Source organism: Dendropsophus ebraccatus, chromosome 2 (assembly GCF_027789765.1).
Source record: "Dendropsophus ebraccatus isolate aDenEbr1 chromosome 2, aDenEbr1.pat, whole genome shotgun sequence".
Classification (NCBI taxonomy): domain Eukaryota; kingdom Metazoa; phylum Chordata; class Amphibia; order Anura; family Hylidae; genus Dendropsophus; species Dendropsophus ebraccatus.
In genome coordinates, this window is record NC_091455.1 from 29,970,507 (window position 1) to 29,990,935 (window position 20,429).

The following is a 20,429-nucleotide window of genomic DNA, read 5'->3' on the forward strand; positions in this document are numbered from 1 at the left end:
AATCTACTTCTGAGTGTGTAAAATGTAATGATTAAAAGAACAACTTGTAATTGTTTCGAGGAAGTTTTTTTTCGAGAGTCTTTGATGTTGCGATTAATGTTTCGGATGTAAATAATTTGATATGAACGCCTGTTTGCTTAAGTTCCCGGGCTTCGGTTTGTTCTTTTTTGCTTTCTTTATACCAGTCAGTAGGTTGCCTTGGCAAAAACATATTTCATCTCTGTGTGTGCCTATGTTTGGAAACCTAGAATAAAATGTGTAAAATTGTAATATGTTCTGTAAAATCTACAAAGAGATCATCAAAGTCTCTCCGAGGCACAACTTAGAGTTGTCTTGGTTGGTAACAGCCGATATTACCATAAGTGACTTGTGTGCTCTGAATTGTATGATCTTTCCTCGTATTGTGATGTCTCTCTAGGAGTTAAATTATAACAATATTAGCTGAAATAATTATACTCATGTATTAACATTTCAATATTTTATAGATTTATGCTTTCATACTGTGCCTAACAGCTTGAAATAGCATCAAAGATAGCTGGGGTGAACTGAAGGGCTGTAATGGGGGCGTTCTAAAGCTGTGTGTGCCTTAACATACATACACATTACAAAAAGTTGACAGGAACGAGATGTCGGGAATTCAACATGTTGGACAGGCGGAACTTTTTATTGTCCAATTCTTTCTTAGGATGTTGTCTTAATGTTTCTTAGGATGTCGTTGGTTGTTGGGATCAGATGTCTTCCAAACAAGTGTTGAATTTTAACATTCATTCAGCTGACAACTGATGCACGTACACCTTATATAAAAGTCGGGCAAACTTAGCCCCTTCGGAGGTTCGGCCAACTGTTTATGGCGGCTTCCCAGCTCTCCACAAACACATGATGTTTAGAAGATGTGTGGCTTACCTTCCCCTCTCCATAGATAACACATGCGTATTCGGCTGTGCCAAACATTTATGTGTACGGGGGAGCTCAAGAGACCTCAGCCTAAAGATATCGAAAATGTTTGACCACCTTAAAGCATTAGTGTCATTTCCAGTATCTTTTGCCCCCTCACCCGGCTGGCAATCAAATCCAGCCCGTTCACTCCATGAGTCTAACATGTAAAAAGTGTCCAATGACACTCGGCCGGGGAGCAAGGTTGACCGCCGCACCTCCCCCCTGGCGAAAGTAAATATAGGGATTTTAGGGACCTTTAAGAGCCTTTCTAAGATATCCCCTTTCCATTTGCTATGTAAGAGCATATAGCCTACATAGAGGGCTCAATCTTCCTTGTTCAGAATGGGGAGCCACTAACAATGTACTACAGAAGGTCCTAGACCATAATGCTAGGCCTATATGCTTCTGCCTCTTATCCCTATGCCTCTTATGTGACAGAGGAGCTTTTACTTCTTCATCCCCTATAGGAAATATTGTGTTGGTGCTCTCAGCCAATTCATTTGCTTGGGATGCATTCTCTTTACGATCAGAGTGTAGACAGACAAAGTAGCCACTTGTCCACAGGGTCCCCCCTCCCAAGGGCCTTCTACTATCCTGTCCACACTATTATACTTCCAATGCTCCATATATCTAAGAAAGGATCAGGCATATTACACACCCAATAAGGTATTGCCCTGCTCTGCCAAGTGGGACTAAGGGCACTATTACACGGGATGATTATCGTTCGAAAAACGTTAGAACGATAATCCTTTAGTGTAATAACAGACATCAATTAAACATTCAACGAGAAATCGTAGGTTGTTTGATAAAATTTGGACCTCTCGATCGTTTGCAAATCGTTCGCATGTAATAAGACGTCGTTCGGTTGTTCACAGTAGCGACGAACACAGTAGCGACGTCAGGACAACCGCAAGAACAATCATAAGTAACGGCGATTGTTCCGTGTTATTGGGTGAACGATTTCAGGTCATTCACCATGGCGGTCGTGTGAGATAGTTTATTGTTATTCATTGAAAAATCACTTTGTGGAATAGTACTCTAAGGGCCCTATTCCACCTGACGGTTATCGTTCGCATAAATGTTAACGATTAACGATCTCAAACGACCGCTATTGCGAAAGACCTAAAACGTTCACTCATTTCCATGGAACGATAATCGTTACTTATAATCGTATTTGAGATCGTTTTCTTTTCGCTTTTTCTTCGCTATTGCGTTCGTATCTATTGCGAACGACGTCTTATTTAATGCGAAAGATTTGCGAACGAGCAACGATAAAAATAGGTCCAGGTGTTATAAAGCGATCAACGATTTCTCGTTCGGTCGTTAATCGTTAACTGCATTTCAACCGAACGATTATCGTTTAGATTCGAACGATTTAATGATAATCTGAACGATAATCGTCCGGTGGAATAGAGCCCTAACTCACAGATCACAGATCAGCTGAAATCTGTAAGGGGGTGGGGTGTCTCTAATCAGACAAACCCTTTAAGTCAATGCTAACATCTGGTACAAAATACATACAGATTCAATTTCATAGGACGCCTCCATGGACTTCTCTATCAATGTCTGTTTTATGTACTGAAATAATGGCACTTCACAGAAAGATCTTGTGTTAGAGCCGGGATTAATACGCTCCCACTTTGTGCTGGATGTGGCTATCATAAGCAGGCAGCTTCTCCAGGTCCTTCCCTGACAAGGAGCATTGTTTGAGGCTGGTGTTTAAAGTGTCACTACAATTAGCTGCTGTTTGAAATAGCAAAACCTAATATTACAGGGACGTCTTCTGCAAATAGGTTATCGAAAGGAGCGATAGCTGTAAAGGGCAGGCAGCCCCTGCCGTAGTCACATCATACCTAATGTTATTGTATATCCAAAGAAAGAGGCATCTACCCTGATCTCTGGACGTTAGACAAAATGTCAGACAAAATCTTAAAGAAAATCTATTTCCAATAGCTGGAAATAAAAGTAACAATGACTTTTAGTCACTGTGGACTGCATTTCAACTGCACCGGGGTCTTCTGCGTGTATATATGTACCTGAAGAAGTACAGGGCTTACAGTAAAACATAACCTTCTTAAAGAGATTATCCATGCTTGGAAAAAGCACAGCTACTTTCTTGCAAAAACAGCACCACTCCTGTCCTCAGGTTGTTTGTGGTATTACACTACAGCTTCATTTACTTCCATGGAACTGAGCTGTGTAAGGTGCTGGTTCTGGAAGAAAGCCGCCATGTTTTTAAAAGCCTGGATAAATCCTTTAAAAGTTTGAGGAATTTTGGAAATATGATCAAATATCAAAAAATAAACCTATAAATCATGACTGTTCATTACAGAATACAATCAGCACTCATGATAAAGCTGTTGTAGGTCATTTAGTATCCATTCTTTACATGTCCGTTATATGTGTGCCTGAGTCATATGTTTTTGAAGAGTAAACTTTGTCTTCTGTAAATAAAGTATATAGAATCACTGAATCTGAATCAGCTCAAAGACTCATCTCTCTGTATTAATTTATTCCCTATACTACAAACACGCCTCCTGCCTGATGATTGACAGCTGGTGTCACTGTAGGGATGAACATCAATCATCAGGCAGGAGGCGTGCTTGCAGCAGGGGAAGAGTTGAATACAGAGAGAGGAGTCTTTATACTGTGTAACTTTCCAAAGATTCTAGTTACTTAATTTCCATACAGTACAAGGTTCAGGGATGATTTCAAGACGGTTGGCCAGTCCCCCCAAAATCATTAGGATTGGCCCTAGAAACACTAATACTGTTTTTGCAACATTGTATTATATTGGTCAATATACTGTACAACCTCAACACAGCACAAGCCGAGAGCAATAAAGGCTCTTTAGCCTTAAAGGAGTTTTCCAGTGCTACAAAAACATGACCACTTTCTTTCAGAGACATCACGACTCTTGTCTCTAGTTCAGGTGCGGTTTGCAATTAAGCTCCATTCACTTCAATGGAACTGAGCAGCAAAACGCCGCCCAAGCTGGAGACAAGAGTGGGGCTGTCTCTGGAAGAAAGTGGCCATGTTTTTGTAGCGCTGGATAACCCCTTTTAGGAAAAATCTGTAACAACATACATGCAGCATTTGATTAACGGTGGCTGAAAAAGTTGGATGCAGCTCTAGGGAACCTTGGGTAACATTTATACAGCCTATGGCCTATGGCTGTATCAATGTTTTCCAGGCAGCCTTAGGACCACATCCAACTTCTCCAGCCACTGGTAATCAAATGCCGCACATGCTCGGGTGTGGACAAACATGTACGTGTTCGAGGTTTGTTCCTCTCTAGTAACAGGGTCACCTACATGCACCACTTATACGTAATTCTTGCAGGTTATTATTTGACAGTGGTGCACTCAAGCACCAAGGCTACCACTGCACCGCAGGGAACAGCGATAATTGTATCAGTATATCCTGGATGCAATTGTTTAAGAGAAATGGATTGCTTTATCATTATTCTTATCCAAACATTGCCCATCACACATATAGTGAATAAAGTCAATTGCTCACCGCTACTGCCGGTAACCATTCACCTGTGCTGGATCGCAGTCTGGCAGGAAAAGCCCAACTTGAAGACAAATGGAAGAGATATCCAACAACTCGGTGTAGTCTAATCGATACATCTTTATTGAATAAAAACACACTCTAAAATCTTCAGGCCAAAATCTTTCAAGCTCGCAGGCCCTTAAAGCGACTCTTTACCCACAAGTTGGCCCCCCCAAACCACATGTACCATCAGATAGCTGCTTTTAATCCAAGATCTGTCCTGGGGTCCGTTCGGCAGGTTATGCAGATATTGCCCTAAAAAACAACTTTTAAACTTGCAGCCCTCTGTCAAATTGGTGTGGCCTAGAGTGTCTGTGTCCTATGCCTGCACCACCTCTCCATCCTTCCTCCCCACCCTCCTCATCTTTAGGAATGCCCCTTGGAAGGATTTCTCCTATTCATCACTTGTCTGAACACCACAGATGTGCCTTGATGTTCCAGCACATGTGCAGTGTTGAATAGGAGAAATACTGCCTGGGGCATTCCTATTGGTGAAGAGATGGGGTGGAGGGACAGAGGGGCATTGCAGGCCTAGGGCATAGACACTCCATGCAAATTTGACACAGGGCTGCAAGTTTAAAAATGATGTACCACCAGGTACATCCTCTTTAACCTAAAGCCACGGATCGAACGGCGCCAGCACGGGGAAGCCGATGCCGCGGTCCGTTTTTCTGACCGAGGCTCCGTTCCCGTGCACGGCGCCGCTCTACGCACCGGCCGGGCCGCCCCCAGTGGGAGGGAATTCCCTCCCCTGTATGACGCGGCTCCATTGATTCTAAAGGAGCCGCGTCATACAGGGGAGGGAATTCCCTCCCACTGGGGGCGGCCTGGCCTACCTCCAGTGCTTGAGCACCGGCCGGTTCCGGTGCATAGAACGGCGCCGTGCGCAGGAACAGGGCCTCGGTCCGGAAAAAAGACAGCGGCACCGGCTTCCCCATGCCGACGCCATTCGATCCGTGGCTTCAGGTTAAAGAGGATGTATCTGGTGGTACATCCTCTTTAAAAGTTGTTTTTTAGAACAATAACTGCATCACTTGCTGAACAGACCCCAGGACAGATCTTGGATTAAAAGCAGCTATCTGGCGGTACTAGCAGTTTTGGGGGGCAGATTGTGGGTACAGCGTCGCTGCGAGCCTGAAACATGTTGGTCTGAAGATTTTGGAGTCTGTTTTTATACAACAGAGACGTATCGATTGGACTACACCAAGTTGCTGGATATCTCATTGCTTATCACGTATGACCCATAGTATGACTCCAACACAGTATGTCACCATTAACTTTGCTCGTGGTTACATCCATGGACTTGTGAATTCCGACAGCCAAAACAACTGTAATCCCCAAAAAAACTATTTAATCAACACTATCATAATACCACACAATGTTTTACCTTTGTTGTACACAATACAGTTATTCTTGCTGTCCTCAACTCCTTGCCAGGTCACATCCAACAACCATTTGGGACCGTCGGTCAGCACCAGAGGAACGGGAGCCTTTGTCTTCTACGGGAAAAATAATAAGAGAAGGAACAATTAACAATTTATTTTTTTTTTTTTAAATGAAGACTTTTGAGATTCATTCTTTATCCATTCAGTCATCATCTATATTCTCAGCATCATCTCCTTAAACAATAAGAAGGGATAAAAGCGTTCCAGCCTCTCGGCTGATCTGAATAGCTAAGTTATTATCAAGGATATTTCCAAACGATACTGGATCAGATCTCCCAGATTACGCCGATCTCCAGTGGTTTGGAATTATAAAGGAAAATGCAGATGACTTTCAGAGCAGAAAACCATGTTTGCAAGTGAACTTTAGGTACATTGTACTTCGCTATCAACAAGATCTCACTATTTCCTGAAACAGACAGGAAAGAATTCAGAGAATCAGTATCCATTTCAAACCCCTTATCCGCTGTTACATTTATTTTCACGTAGGAAATTATTCTGAATGAATAATGTAATTTTCCCTTCTCTATCTTTTGCCGCCTGATGATGTACAGTTTTACTGCCGCTGAAATAATAATATTGTTAATGTTTCAATATGTAGTCTCAGGACTATAAAAGACACAGAGTGAATACATTTCAAAGCAGAGGAAGCAAAGCATGACACCTCTTGTCCTTTGAGGTATGAAAAAAAAAAAAATTAAAAAATAGAGACGCTTGTTCCATATTTTTTCCCATTGAGGAATTACTGTTATATATAATAGGGATTTTTTTAAATATATATATACCTTGTTATTGAGAGATGTTACATTCATATAAAAGGTAAAAGTTGCGTTGAGTACATTGTAAGTGTGAGATGAGTATGAATGCGTGTCTTTGTTATAGGGCCAGATTGGATTTATAGAATGACTCTATCAGGGAGACTTTGTCTTTTCTCTCTACTCGGCCACACGATATTAAATAAAGAAAGAAAATGAGAAAAAAACACCAAATCTTCCTATGCATGAGATATAGAGAGAAGCCCCCTTTCCTTAGGAAATTTGTTGGAGTGAGGGAATAGCATTTCATAGAAAAGGAGGAGGCCACTTTGTAAAGATTAAAATGGTTCGCCCAATATAGTGTCAAGTTAAAGGGGTATTCCTATTTTACAAAGTTATCTTCTATCCATAAGGGGTAGAAGCTAAGGTAGGGGTGGGCGCAACTTGGTATGCTTGAGTCTGATTGTTCTGCATTTGATTACCGGTGGCTGAAGAAGTTGAATGCAGCCATAGGGAGACAGGGAAAACATGGATACAGCCTGTGGCCTATAGCTGTATTCATGTTTTCCAGGACTCCTTGACTCAGTGCCTTTGAGTTAATGGGGGTCGTAGCAACAGGATCCCCACCAATCAACTTCTTATTCCTGTCCTACAAACAACCTTTCAAGATGGGAATACTACTTTGGGGTGCGTTCACACCTACAGGATATGCAGCAGATCTGCAGCAGATCCGCAGCAGATTTGATGGTGCAGATTTGATGCTGTGTTCAGTAAATTAAATGAAATCTGCTGCGGATCTGCTGCAGATCCGCTGCCGATCTGCAGCAGAAAATCAGCTGCGGATCCGGTAAGTGTGAACGTACCCTTAGGGTGCCTTCACACATACCGTATCGCTGCGTATTTATCGCACAAAACTCGCATGAAACTCGCACAAAAGTAGCTGCGTTTTTTGCGGTGTTAAACTCTCCTGTGAAAATCAAAACTCGCATTTAAAAATCGCACCAAACACGCATCAAAATTGCACCAACTTGCGCGAGAATACACATACATTGACTTTATAGCAATCAGTATCACTGTGGATTTATGTGGCAGAAACTCGCAGCGATAAATACGCAGCGATACGGTACGTGTGAAGGCACCCTTAGGCAATACACTTTTGCCCACGATGCTGTTCTAAAGGGGCCCCTCAAACTTATGTATTTATGACACAAGGGAAAGAAAAATATAAAAACCCTGTTACATTTTCAGAGAAGCACAGTATGTAAATATATGGTAATGAGAGAATCTGGCTCCTCTAAAGCCCCTATTACACGTAGCGATTATCGCTTAAAGATTCGCTGTAGCGATTCAAGGGGAGCTGCCGCTCCTTTCTCACACTTGAAAAAGGGGGTGGACTCCAAAATGTAGCGTGTCCAGACGTCACTGACTTGCTACCTGATTAGAGTGAGAGTCTCACGGACATGTAGAGTTTACCAGCGCTGTAGCGTGAAGACCAGACTTTTCAGTTCTCGAACACTGTGGTGATATTTTTGTATATTTTTGGCTATTTTTCTATGTCTTCAGATTGAAAAAAGCAACAAAGAAATATTCTTGGAAAGAAATCAAGGTGTCCTGATTATTCCTGGATGTTATATTGCCACAAGTGAAGCGGCTTGGTTCGGGACTTGTTCACACAGTGCAATTAGGCACATGTTTTACATATATGGTTTATGAAGCCACCAATCCTATTTCACGGAGCCAGAGCCAGCAGACCATCGCTAGCGAGATCATTGTCTTCCAACATGTTGAGAGACAATGATCAGCTGGCATTGTGCATGTCGGCCGATCGTTGCTTTTTAATATTACCTATTACACCAAACGATTATCGTCCGTAACAGCTGATAATCGGCCAAACGCCCGATAATCGCTAGATAATCCCGGGTTCTAAGAGACCAAATAATCTGAGTGTATAGGCTTCTACCATTTCACTTCCTTATGCTGCATTTACACTGAGCAATAATTTGCCCGATCGTACGATTAACGATTTTGAAGTAACGATTTTTTTTTATAACGATCAGCGTTTAGACGGAACGATATATCATATGGAAAATTCGTTTTGCGATCGCTTAAGCCCATCTCTTACATAGGTAAAATCGGTAAACGACTGTTTACACGGAACGATCTGCGAATTTTCTGCGAACGACAATTTAAGAACATGTTCAAAGATCAAAATGAACGATTTCTCGCTCGTTGTTTGATCGTTCGCTGCGTTCACACATACGACTATCGTTCGAATTCGATGGTTATCGTGCAAATTCGCACGATAATCGTTCTGTGTAAACGCAGCTTTACTTGCAACAATGCAACATTACATTCTCCACACTAAATCATTTGCATAGGAATGAGGGTCTAGCCGTAAAAATCTGCTGTGCCATCCAACCCTATGCACGGCTAGTTGTTAACATAAAAAATTCCAGATTGTTCGGCTTAGAGGGAGCACTGGTGTAATGTAAATTCCTGACTTCATAGCTGCATTTGTAAATGTTTGATGGTTGGAGCATTATAGCCGGCTTGTTTTTTTTTTTTTTTTTTTTTAACAGTTTCGTATGAATCGGTTAATCTCATTGTCTTCAGAATAAAACAGAGCGCAGCTTGTATGCTGTGCTATTTTTTCCACAATAAAAGCTCTAGAATTCCAGCTCTGTTTGTATTATATAGCGGCCAATGGAGAGAGCGTGATCTCATACTTATTTCCATCACAGTGGGTCATGGACCAATTTGAATATTTGGATTGTATAAAGATTATCACAGTAGTGTTGTCATCAAAGGCAGCCTTATAGACGCTGTGCATAAATCATTTTCAATGGAAAAAAAAAACACACCGTCAAATACTGTACCATAAAAAAAACAAAAAAAAAACATTGGATGTAAGTCTAAAAGAATACAGGTTATGGTATATCAGTATAAATAATCATGAATATTAAAGCGGATCACGTTTCAAATAAAAATCAATCGTTAAAAAAATACAGAAATAACACTTGTGAATAAATGCTGTACCGTGCAATGAGATATGCTGCTGTTATATGTTTGGTACGTCCTGGTGTCACTATATATAGCTAAAGATCAGAGTGTAGTGACAAGGAATCATACATTATACTATATTAAAGGGCTATTCCCATCTTAACTAACATAGTTATACTTGTAGGGGGTCCCAAAGGTAAATATTTTTGCAAATTAATTCAATTACTATCCTGATGTGCTGTTCTTTCCCTCCTATTGTTGTCTAGGTTACCAGCCACCACTCTGCTCTAAAAGCAGTGGTCTGGCTGATATACAAAACAAAACAATGATATATATATATATATATATATATATATATATATATGTATATAGTGGTGCCTTGTATTACGAGCATAATTCGTTCCGGGTCCATGCTTGTAATCCAAATCCACTCTTAAACCAAAGCAAATTTTCCCATAAGAAAGCACTGATATGCAGAAAATTGGTTCCACACCCCAAAAATAATGATTTAATATTCTGAATAACATGTAAAACAAATGAAACAAACATTCAGAAACAGCAGAATCTGTGATATTATAAGTTACTGTACAGTATAGCAATCAGCATGTGGTGTATAATGTATAGTAACTGCATAAACCTGATAACATAGCAGCAGTTTGTAGATACAGGATGGAACTGCAGATCCCCATAATGCAGTAGTGTAGTACAACAGGCTAGAATAGAGAAGCAGGGCTGCGGTCAGAGGTCTGTGTGGTCACATGACAGCAATGGGGAAGGGGGAGGGGGGGGGTCAGTATGAACCAATCAAGAAGTGAGAATCACAGAGCTGTGCAGGAGGACAGTGACAGAAACCTTTCTCTTCAGCAGTGGGAATGACTGAGTGTGAGTGCAGGCATATTATAGCAGCAGTGTGAAAGGCTGAGTGTGAGTGCAGACACATTATAGCAGCAGTATGTATAGCTGAGTGTGAGTGCAGGCACATTATAGCAGCAGTATGTATAGCTGAGTGTGAGTGCAGGGACATTATAGCAACAGTATGTATAGCTGAGTGTAGGCACATTATAGTAGAAATGGAGAGGATTGGAAACACAAGGGTTGACAGAGACTGCAGGTAGTATGAAAGAATAAGCAGGGCATAAGTGGGCCCAGTATAGCAGCACTCTCTGTCTGGGAAAAGAGGGCTTACAGTTATGAAGAAATTACCTCCTCTGATGTAAGCCCCAGCCTGAAATGGATCTGCTATGATTTGGAAGGTGAGGGAGATTTCCTGGGTCAGAGTACAGGGCTGTAGACCCCGCTATGCAGACCACGCCCCTCCCCTGTCCCCCCTTCCACCCAGTACAGGAGCTCTTGAACCAAAGCAATGCTCTTAAACAAAGTCACAATTTTGAAAAACTGTGAGCTCTTCTTGCAAAACGCTCTTAATCCAAGTTACTCTTAAACCAAGGTACCACTGTATTAGATATATACATGTGTCAGCCAGACCAAGGCTTTTAGAGCAGAGCGGTAGTGGTCTGTAACCTAGACCGAGGGAAAGGAGGTAAGAAAAAGCAGCCATCAGGAGGAGGAGGAGGCAATTTTGCTATACGAATGTATTTGAAAACATATTTTAACGGTATATTCACACGAATGGACTCCCAGCGAGATTCTCGCTGCGAGTCCGGCAGGTCCTGGCAGTTCCCACACACTATATACTCGAGTATGTAATTCTACCGCCCTTAACCCCTTCTGCTCCGCCCAGCTCCCCCCGCTGTAAGCATACATTACCTCTCCTCGCTGCACGGGTCCGGCGTCCTGCTCTCCCGTCCGGCCAATCAGTGTGTTTCCCAGCCGCAGCCACTGATTGGCCGGACGGGAGAGTAGGACGCTTGACCCGTGCAGCGAGGAGAGGTAATGTTTGCTTACAGTGGGGGAGCCGGGCGAAGCAGAAGGGGTTAAGGGCGGTAGAATTACATACTTGCTGCGGTCGTTCAGACCCCAGAGAGTATATAGTGTGTGGGAACTGCCAGGACCTGCTGGACTCGCAGCGAGAATCTCGCTGCGAGTCCGTTCGTGTGAATATAACCTAAGGAGAAGTCAGTTCATATTTCAAGGCAGGGGCACTGGGGAAAGTAAAAAAAGAGTATTAACTCACTGCTCCCCATGCCTTTTCAGCCCTGGATCGCTGCTCTTGGACCCCCCACCAGGCTCCGGGATCTCCGGCGCTGCACACGCCATGACCCGTCTGATTGGCTGAGCGGGCTGTCTATCAGCCGAGACAGGCATTTTTCCACGGTCGTGACATCATCACAACTTGGTGGCAAATCCCTTCCGGTGGGGGTCCCGAGGCCGGTCCTGCCGCTCATCGCAAGCGTGGGAAGAAGTAAGCAATACTTCATTGTTACTTTCTCCCCTGCTGCCTCTGCCATGTGCGAGAAGTCGGCTGAGGTCGGACTTCTCCTTTAACTTGGCGAGTCCTACACAGAATTCCTTAAAACGGTGTATAGGAATAAGATATGTAAATCCGATTATCCCTTTAAAGTCAGCAGGCAGATGTAATCTATTAGTATCATCTGCTTTATATACACACGCTACTATTGTCTATTCACCACACAAGAGACGTATCAGATGTTTAGACAAATAAAGATCCCAGCGGATTTTAGGACTATTGTAGCCTTGAGCAGGAGGATACACGGCCGAACTTGTCGTATACACACACTACAATCACTTGGCCTATCACTCCTCTGTTCCTATTCCATCAGTATTATTGTGATAAGGAATTTCAAGGAAGGAAACAGAAAGTGGATGTTTCCTGAAATGATATGTTAGCAATGACATCAGAGAGTTACACTTCACTAGGAAACTCGGTGAATAGTGACAGAACTTCAGTAGTATATACAGTACTGTATCCACTCATGAGTGTCCAACCTGCGGCCCTTCCAGATGTTGTAAAACTACAATTCCCATCATGCCTGGAGAGCTCTAATTTGGTCGATCCAACATGAGAACGTCACCGAATTTATCATATAACATCAAACATAGAACATAGCCTAAATCAGAAACATAAGCATCAACATAGTGTACTGATATTACAGGAATACTCTGGAGAAAAAAGACTGTTGTCAGAAAGTTATACAGATTTGTAAATGACTTCTGTTTAAAAATCTCAAATCTTCCAGTACTCATCAGCTGCTGTATGTCCTGCAGGAAGAGGTATATTCTTTCCAGTCTGACACAGCGCTCTCTGCTGCCATCTATTTCCATGTCAGGAACTGTACAGATCAGTAGCAAATCCCCATAGGAAACCTCTCCTGCTCTGGACAGTTCCTGATATGGACAGAGGTGGCAGCAGAGAGCACTGTGTCAGACTGGAAATAATACAGGACATACAGCAGCTGATAATTACTGGAAGACTTGAAAAAGTAAAAAAGTAAATTACAAATCTGTATAACTTTCTGACACCAGTTGATCTGAAAACTTTTTTCCCCTCCGGAGTACCCCTTTAATCAGATGTTATGTAAATGGTGTGATACTTTAAAGTGGCAATAATCGTTTATCTGATCTTTCATCATAGGGATCTGATCACATTCTGTGAGTTCACCAAAAACTAAGGCTGGGTTCACACTGCGTTTTTGCAATGCGTTTTTTTTTTTCATTTGTTTTTTTGCAAAAAAACTGATAAAAAAACCGGATGCATTTGTGTGAATCCGTTTTGATCCATTTTTCCATTGACTTCCATTGTAAAAAAAAAAAACAGATCAAAACGGATCCTTCTTTTTGACGGACACCAAAACGTAGCTGACACTACTTTTGTGTCCGTTAAAAAAAAATGGATCCGTTTGGTTCCGTTTTTTTTTTTATAATGGAAGTCAATGGAAAAACGGATGCACGCAAATGCATCCGTTTTTTGCAAAAAAACATATGAAAAAAACAGATTGCAAAAACGCAGTGTGAACCTAGACTTATCCTTACAAAAGGGCTTCTCGTTTATCATAACTATAACCATTGGGGGAGATTTATCAAACATGGTGTAAAGTGAAACTGGCTCAGTTGCCCCTAGCAACCAATCAGATTCCACCTTTCATTTTCCAAAGAGACTGTGAGGAATGAAAGGTGGAATCTGATTGGTTGCTAGGGGCAACTGAGCCAGTTTCACTTTACACCATGTTTGATAAATCTCTCCTATTGTGCACATCTACCCTTATAGATCATAGAGCTAATAAAATAAAAAAATAAAAGAATAATAATTTCTCGTTCTCTTGCCGGGTCTTAGAGTAAGACGTGTCCCTGCTCATTCCTGTGAGCCGCTGTTGACCTCCAGCTGTCTTCTTTACAGGGATGAGTGAGTTGGTCTCTTTTAATGCTCAACATTACAGAACAGCCGGCAATCTGCGCCGTACGGATAAAATCACAAATCTTCCGGAAAACTCAGAGAAATTCGTTCCCTTATCCTTATTTATTTATTTTTGTCATTTAAAATAGAGATCAGAAAGGCGTCGGGAAGCGACTGCACGGTCACCACCGGATGGTCAACAAATTAAGGTGCAACGTATGTAACGGCATCCGATGTGCGAGGAGGGCAAATAGACTGGAGCTGGTCAGGGAAAATAAATGGGCAGCTCATCAGAATAGGCCAATGGGTGGTGTTTAGTCTTTATAGACAGGTGTGACCACTGGTACCATTACACTCTATGAAATTGGTGGAGCACACTAGGGAATGTTTAAGAGTCACTGTCAAGTTTTTTTTATAATTTTTTGCAGAAATCAATAGTCCAGGCGATTTTAAGAAACATTGTAATCGGGTTTATTAGGCAAATATGCCATTATCTGCATTCAAAAAGACTTTTCCCAGGTCCCCCCCCCCCCTCCACTCTTTCATCCACTGCTCATTATCAGGAAATCATGTCTTGTTTACATCAGACGTGCCCTTGTCTGTTCTATGGAGAGGGGATGGTGGAGGAGGGAGATTAGTCACCAGCAGAGATTAGAAAACAAAGGATTACACCGTGGGAGCTGTGTGAAAGCCGGTATTCAGAGGTCAGAGAGGTCAGTGCTGACTTTAGAGGAGAGAGCCTGGTGATGTAGCTGTAAATTAACTCTTTGTTGTCCTGTTTTGGTGCCTAACCTCCCTCCACCCCTCCCCTCTCCATAGAGAACAATGAAGACAGAGGGGAGAGCTTTATACTGCTTTTTCATGATAAAAATGCATTTTTCAACTAATAAACCCAATTACAAAGTTTCTTAAAATCACCTGTACTATTGATTTCTGAAAATAAATAAATAAATGACAGGTAACTAAAAGTTACATAAAACACCATGGCTGATGATAGTCCTGCGGTGAGAGTTCTGCGGTGGGATCCTCAGCGATCATGTAGAATCTCTGAAGAAATCTTGGAGCAAGTATTCAATTCCATAACAGCGCCTCCACAGGACAAAAGAAGGATAACACAATTGCCATTGAAAACATGAATGTGTCAGATAAACCAGATGGAAAATGTTTACCGCGCCTCTCTTTTAGCTAACTGATAAGGAATCCTAAATAGAATTCTATTTCACTTAGTGCACAGGGTCCCTTAAAGGGGTACTTTGACAGAAAAAAATTCTTTTAAATTAACTGGTGTCAGGAAGTTATACAGATTTGTAATTTACTTCTCTTTAGGACTCTTAAACCTTCCAGTACTTATCAGCTGCTGCATGTCCTGCAGGAATTGGCGTATTCCCTCCAGTCTGACACAGTGCTCTCTGCTGCCATCTCTGTCCATGTCAGGAACTGTCCAAGGCAGTAGAAAATTCCCATATGGAGACAGATGGCAGCAGAGAGCACTGTGTCAGACTGAAGAGAATACACCAGGACCCTGCAGGACATACAGCAGCTGATAAGTACTGAAAGACTGGAGATTTTTAAATAGAAGTAAATAACAATTCTATACATCAGTTGATTTAAAAGAAAAAAAAAAAAAGCCAAAGTACCCCTTTAACCCCTAGACGACCTAGGACGTACCGGTACGTCCGGAGCGGAGCGCGCTTCATAGCAGGTGGGAGCCGGCTGCAATCAGTGTAAGTGACAGGGGGAGTAGGTGAAACGGACGGCCGGAGGTCTATCACCTGCCTCACGTGCGGTCCGATCGGCACTCTGGTCACTGAGCCTGCGGAAAAAATGACACCCCATACAGCCCCGTAGGTGAAAAACTAAAACCGTTATAAGCGTCACAATAGGGCTATTTTTTTCATAATTAATTGCCAAAAAAAAAGGATTTCATTAAAAAAATATATAGCATTAGAGAATCTGTGTAACCTGCATATGGTTGTGTTCGGACTGACCTATAGAATAATTGTATCATGTCGCTGTTACCAAATAGTGCATTACGTAGACACAGGAACCCCCCAAACGTTACCATATTGCATTCTTTCTTACGATTTCACCTATTTATATCTTCATAAATAATATATTTGGGATTCCATCATATATGTTATGGTAAAATGAAAGACGCCATTACAAAGTACAACTATTCCTGTAACAAATAAGCCCTTACATGGCCTTGTAGATAGAAAACTGAGAGTGCTAGAGCTCCTAGAAGGGGAGGAGGGAAAAACGAAAGCGCAAAGATGAAAATTTACGCGGTCCACTGGGTCATTTTGGTCCTGGTCCTCAAAGGGTTAACTATAATGCTTCATATATAGTATTGCCCATATGAGGACTAGAGACTTGATGCTCCCAGATGTAACTGTACCCTCTGCACCACCTACAGCTACATTGTAATAACTACCTTATAAGCTATTATAGCAATGTAAGAACTATGTAAATACTATATTTTTTACTAAGATAAGTCTTTTTAATAGGACAGGAAACTTTTCTTCAAACTCAGCTCCCCATTTCACACTGATCTTCAAAGCTGCAGAGTATGAGATCCATAGCTGGCGCTCTCAGATGTGGTATACACAGGAGACCTCCGACTCTCCTCTACAGTATACACCGGGATCCGTGCACCTCTGTAATGTGGAGAATATGTTCTTCATTGTCAGCAGCTGCTTACATTTGACATAGAGACACTCATTTGTTCCTGGGGGTTGAAGTCCCTTCAGGCGAGGTTTGAGGCAGAGCTGGAAAGTAGATGACACTTGGCGGCTTCAGAACTGGCAACGAGTCATATTCAGGGGAATGTTCTGTTACTGCTGAGGATCAGATACAAATAAGTCCCATGGTTATAGGTAACGTAGCTGTGTCACAATGACAGACGCCGGCAGAACGTGATGTGATTAATTGTTGACTAAAACGGTGTTTTTTGTTGGTCTGTCTTAGTAGATTGAGGCTATACTAACACCATGTCTATGACTAGGCTAGTATACAAGATATCATATTGAATACAATAGGAGGGCCCAATTCACACTATTCACAAATGGACTATAAATTGCTAGGTCTTAATTGACATAGATCTTTTATACAGTAATTAGTCAACCTCAGGTAGGTGGTGTATGTACAGTCCATCCGTCCTGGATCCGCATTAAGGCTCCATTCACATTCTTCATATATACAATAGTTAATATATGCTTCTCCCTCTAATATTGCACAATGGCCAATACTATAAGCTGTTAACACACCCTTTGTTCACTCACAAGTACACCACTGGTATATTAGTATCACATCCGACGTGTTTCTTCCATTACAAAACTCATCAGGGGCTGACTGTGAAAAGTTCAAGTGTCAGGGAACTCTTAAGTAGACAAGTAATTTCTGCACTTTATTTAGATATTTTTTATACTATTGGGTTGTAAATAAATTGCAGAAAACACTTTGGTGAGTGCTGGGATTTCTTCACTACAGATGACACTAATGACAGTCTATGTCTATTATTTTGAGGCCAAATAAAGGCCATTATTTTATAAAGTGGGACGTTATTTGTATAATCACAGCCTCCATTATTAAAGAATGGAGGTTATGGAGGACCTCGAAATGAAGGTCATCCTAAAAGAACAGCTGTCAAACAAATTTTTCTTCTTCTCTGTACTTCATCCTTGGCTCAATCTTTTCCATTCTCTACTTCTGAAGGAAGAGGAATAGGAGGAGGAGGAAGAGGAATAAGAAGAAGAGAAGGAGGAGAAAAAGGAAGAGGAGAAGGGGGGACAAGGAGGTGGTGGAAGAAGAGTAGAAGGAGGAGGAAAGGAAGAATAGGAAAAGGAGGAGATGGCAAAGGAAAATAAATAGGAGGAAAAGGAAGAGGAACAAGAGTAAGAGAAGGAGGAAAAGGAGAAGCAAGAAGAGAAAGAGAAGGAGGAGGAGGTGGTGGTGGAAGAAGAGGAAAAGGAGGAGGAAGAGAAAAAAAGAGGAAAAGGAGGAGAAGGAAGAAGAAGGAAGAGGAAGGAAGAGGAGGAATAGGAGGAGGAGGAGGAGGAGGAGGAAGAGGAACAAGAGGAAGAGAAGGAGAAAGAGGAAAATGAGAAGGAAGAAGAGAAAGAGAAGGGAGAGGAGGAGGTGGTGGAAGAAGAGGAAAAGGAGGAGAGAGAGAAAAATAGGAAAAGGAGGAGAAGGACGATGAAGGAAGAAGAGGAATAGGAGAAGGAGGAAGAGGAACAAGAGGAGGAGAAAGAGTAAAAAGAGGAAGAGAAGGGGGATGAAGAAAAAGAAAAGGAAAAGGAGGAAGAGAAAGAGGGGGCCAAAAGAAGCAACTGCTCTAGTCCAATGAGATGATGCCCTGCAAAAGAAGATTATTTTGCTAGATCTGTATTGTCAGTTATAACACCGCCCCCTGTGGCAAATAATATGGGCAAAATCCATAGTGATACGTTTTATGTTTTACCTGAATTTTTCTTTAAGAATAATAGTAATCATTTTCACCATAAAAAAGACAAGCGACCCCTCCACCATAGGTTTAATTTCAATGCCTCCCATTTCAACCATAAATCATTCCCCGGTCGTAGAACTGCAGCGTTTTTCAGTAATACATGGAAATACCTAATTGTCAGAATATTATTCTGAGGGTTCAGTCTTTGAAGATCATTCTGCTTTAAGGCTAATATAGCAGGAAGCCAATAAATAATCCCTATGTAATCTTCTATCACCGCATAATTCTTGGCTGCAATCAACAAACATATGGGGTAAGAATACTGTTTACAGCAAGTGTGGCTGAGCCGCAAAGAGATGCATGAAAATACCAGGTTTATCCTAAAACCTCATTCTGGTCATTGGAAGAAACAAAAAAAAAAAATAATAATAGTAGTAATGATTTTGATGCAGTTCAGCGAGTTTTCAAGAGCAAATTTCACAATCTGGAGCAATACCAAATGTGACCCGCCTATAAAAAGCCGAGTCCGTCTCATTGTGAACTGACAAACAACATGGAATGCGGCTATAATTATATCAGCCAATTACCAACACCGCCACCACCGCCGCGTTCTCTCTATCCACCAAGCCCTGACATTAGGAATTCTATATAAAATATTCAGTGTGATTTCTAACATTTTGCTGAGATCATAAGCGATCATTAATACAGGCGAAGAAGAGGACGGACATTGAAGACTCGTTCTAACAAGGTTTAAGGCTTGGCCTCCTCGCCCCCCTCCCGTCGGCAGCGGAGGTTCTAAGAATCATTAGCCAGTAGAGATGAGCGACTGCTAAAATACTTGAATACTCTGACTCTCAAGTCGAGTATTTTCTGATGCTCAAATGCTCGATAGAGTAACAAACTCCAGTAAAGTGAAAGGGAGATTAGAGCATTTTCCAGGGGCCCCCTACTCGGCAGAGGGGAGGGAGTCTGGTCCGACAAAAAAACCTCAGAAAGTGATGGGGATGAAACGTGACCAGCAGGGGGAGCGTGCATGGCTGCATTCAAGACTCCCAGGCCGCTGTATTAAAAGGAGTTTTGGATGACAGGGGGCAACTTTGTCGACCAGTCTGTGCTGCAGGACTATATAAGAGTTGTACCCACAACTAAACTATTAGTGTAAGTCAGGGGCCACAAAGCTACTACTGCAACACCTCCTGGCATTACTCCTGCAACACTTCCGGGCATTACTCCTGCAACAACTCCTGACATTACTCCTGCAACACCTCCTGCCATTAGTCCTGCAACACCTCCTGACATTACTTCTGTAACACCTCCAGGCAGTACTCCTACAACACCTCCAGACAGTACTCCTGCAACACCTCCAGACAGTACTCCTGCAACACCTCCAGACAGTACTCCTGCAACACCTCCAGACAGTACTCCTGCAACACCTCCAGACAGTACTCCTGCAACACCTCCTGATATTACTCCTGCAACACCTCCAGACAGTACTCCTGCAACACCTCCTGACATTACTTCTGTAACACCTCCAGACAGTACTCCTGCAACACCTCCTGACATTACTCCTGCAACTTATCCTGACATTACTTCTGAAACACCTCCTGACATTACTCCTGCAACTTATCCTGACATTACTCCTGCAACACCTCCTGACATTACTCCTGCAACACCTCCTGACAGTACTCCTGCAACTTATCCTGACATTACTCCTGCAACACCTCCTGACATTACTCCTGCAACTTATCCTGACATTACTTCTGAAACACCTCCTGACATTACTCCTGCAACACCTCCTGACATTACTCCTGCAACACCTCCTGACATTACTCCTGCAACACCTCCAGACAGTACTCCTGCAACACCTCCTGACATTACTTCTGCAACACCTCCTGACATTACTCCTGCAACACCTCCTGACATTACTCCTGCAACACCTCCTGACAGTACTCCTGCAACTTATCCTGACATTACTTCTGCAA

The 20,429-nt window shown here is 42.2% G+C and overlaps 1 protein-coding gene across 1 annotated transcript in view; it reads right to left on the reverse strand.

Moving 5' to 3' along the window:
• The window catches only part of ZFPM2 (zinc finger protein, FOG family member 2), a 332,257-nt gene that overhangs the window by 121,228 nt on the left and 190,600 nt on the right, over nt 1–20,429 (reverse strand). Inside the window, exon 5 of the mRNA XM_069957210.1 lies at nt 5,879–5,990. Within this exon, the coding sequence (XP_069813311.1) occupies nt 5,879–5,990 (112 nt within the window). The remainder of the gene's footprint in view (nt 1–5,878; nt 5,991–20,429) is intronic.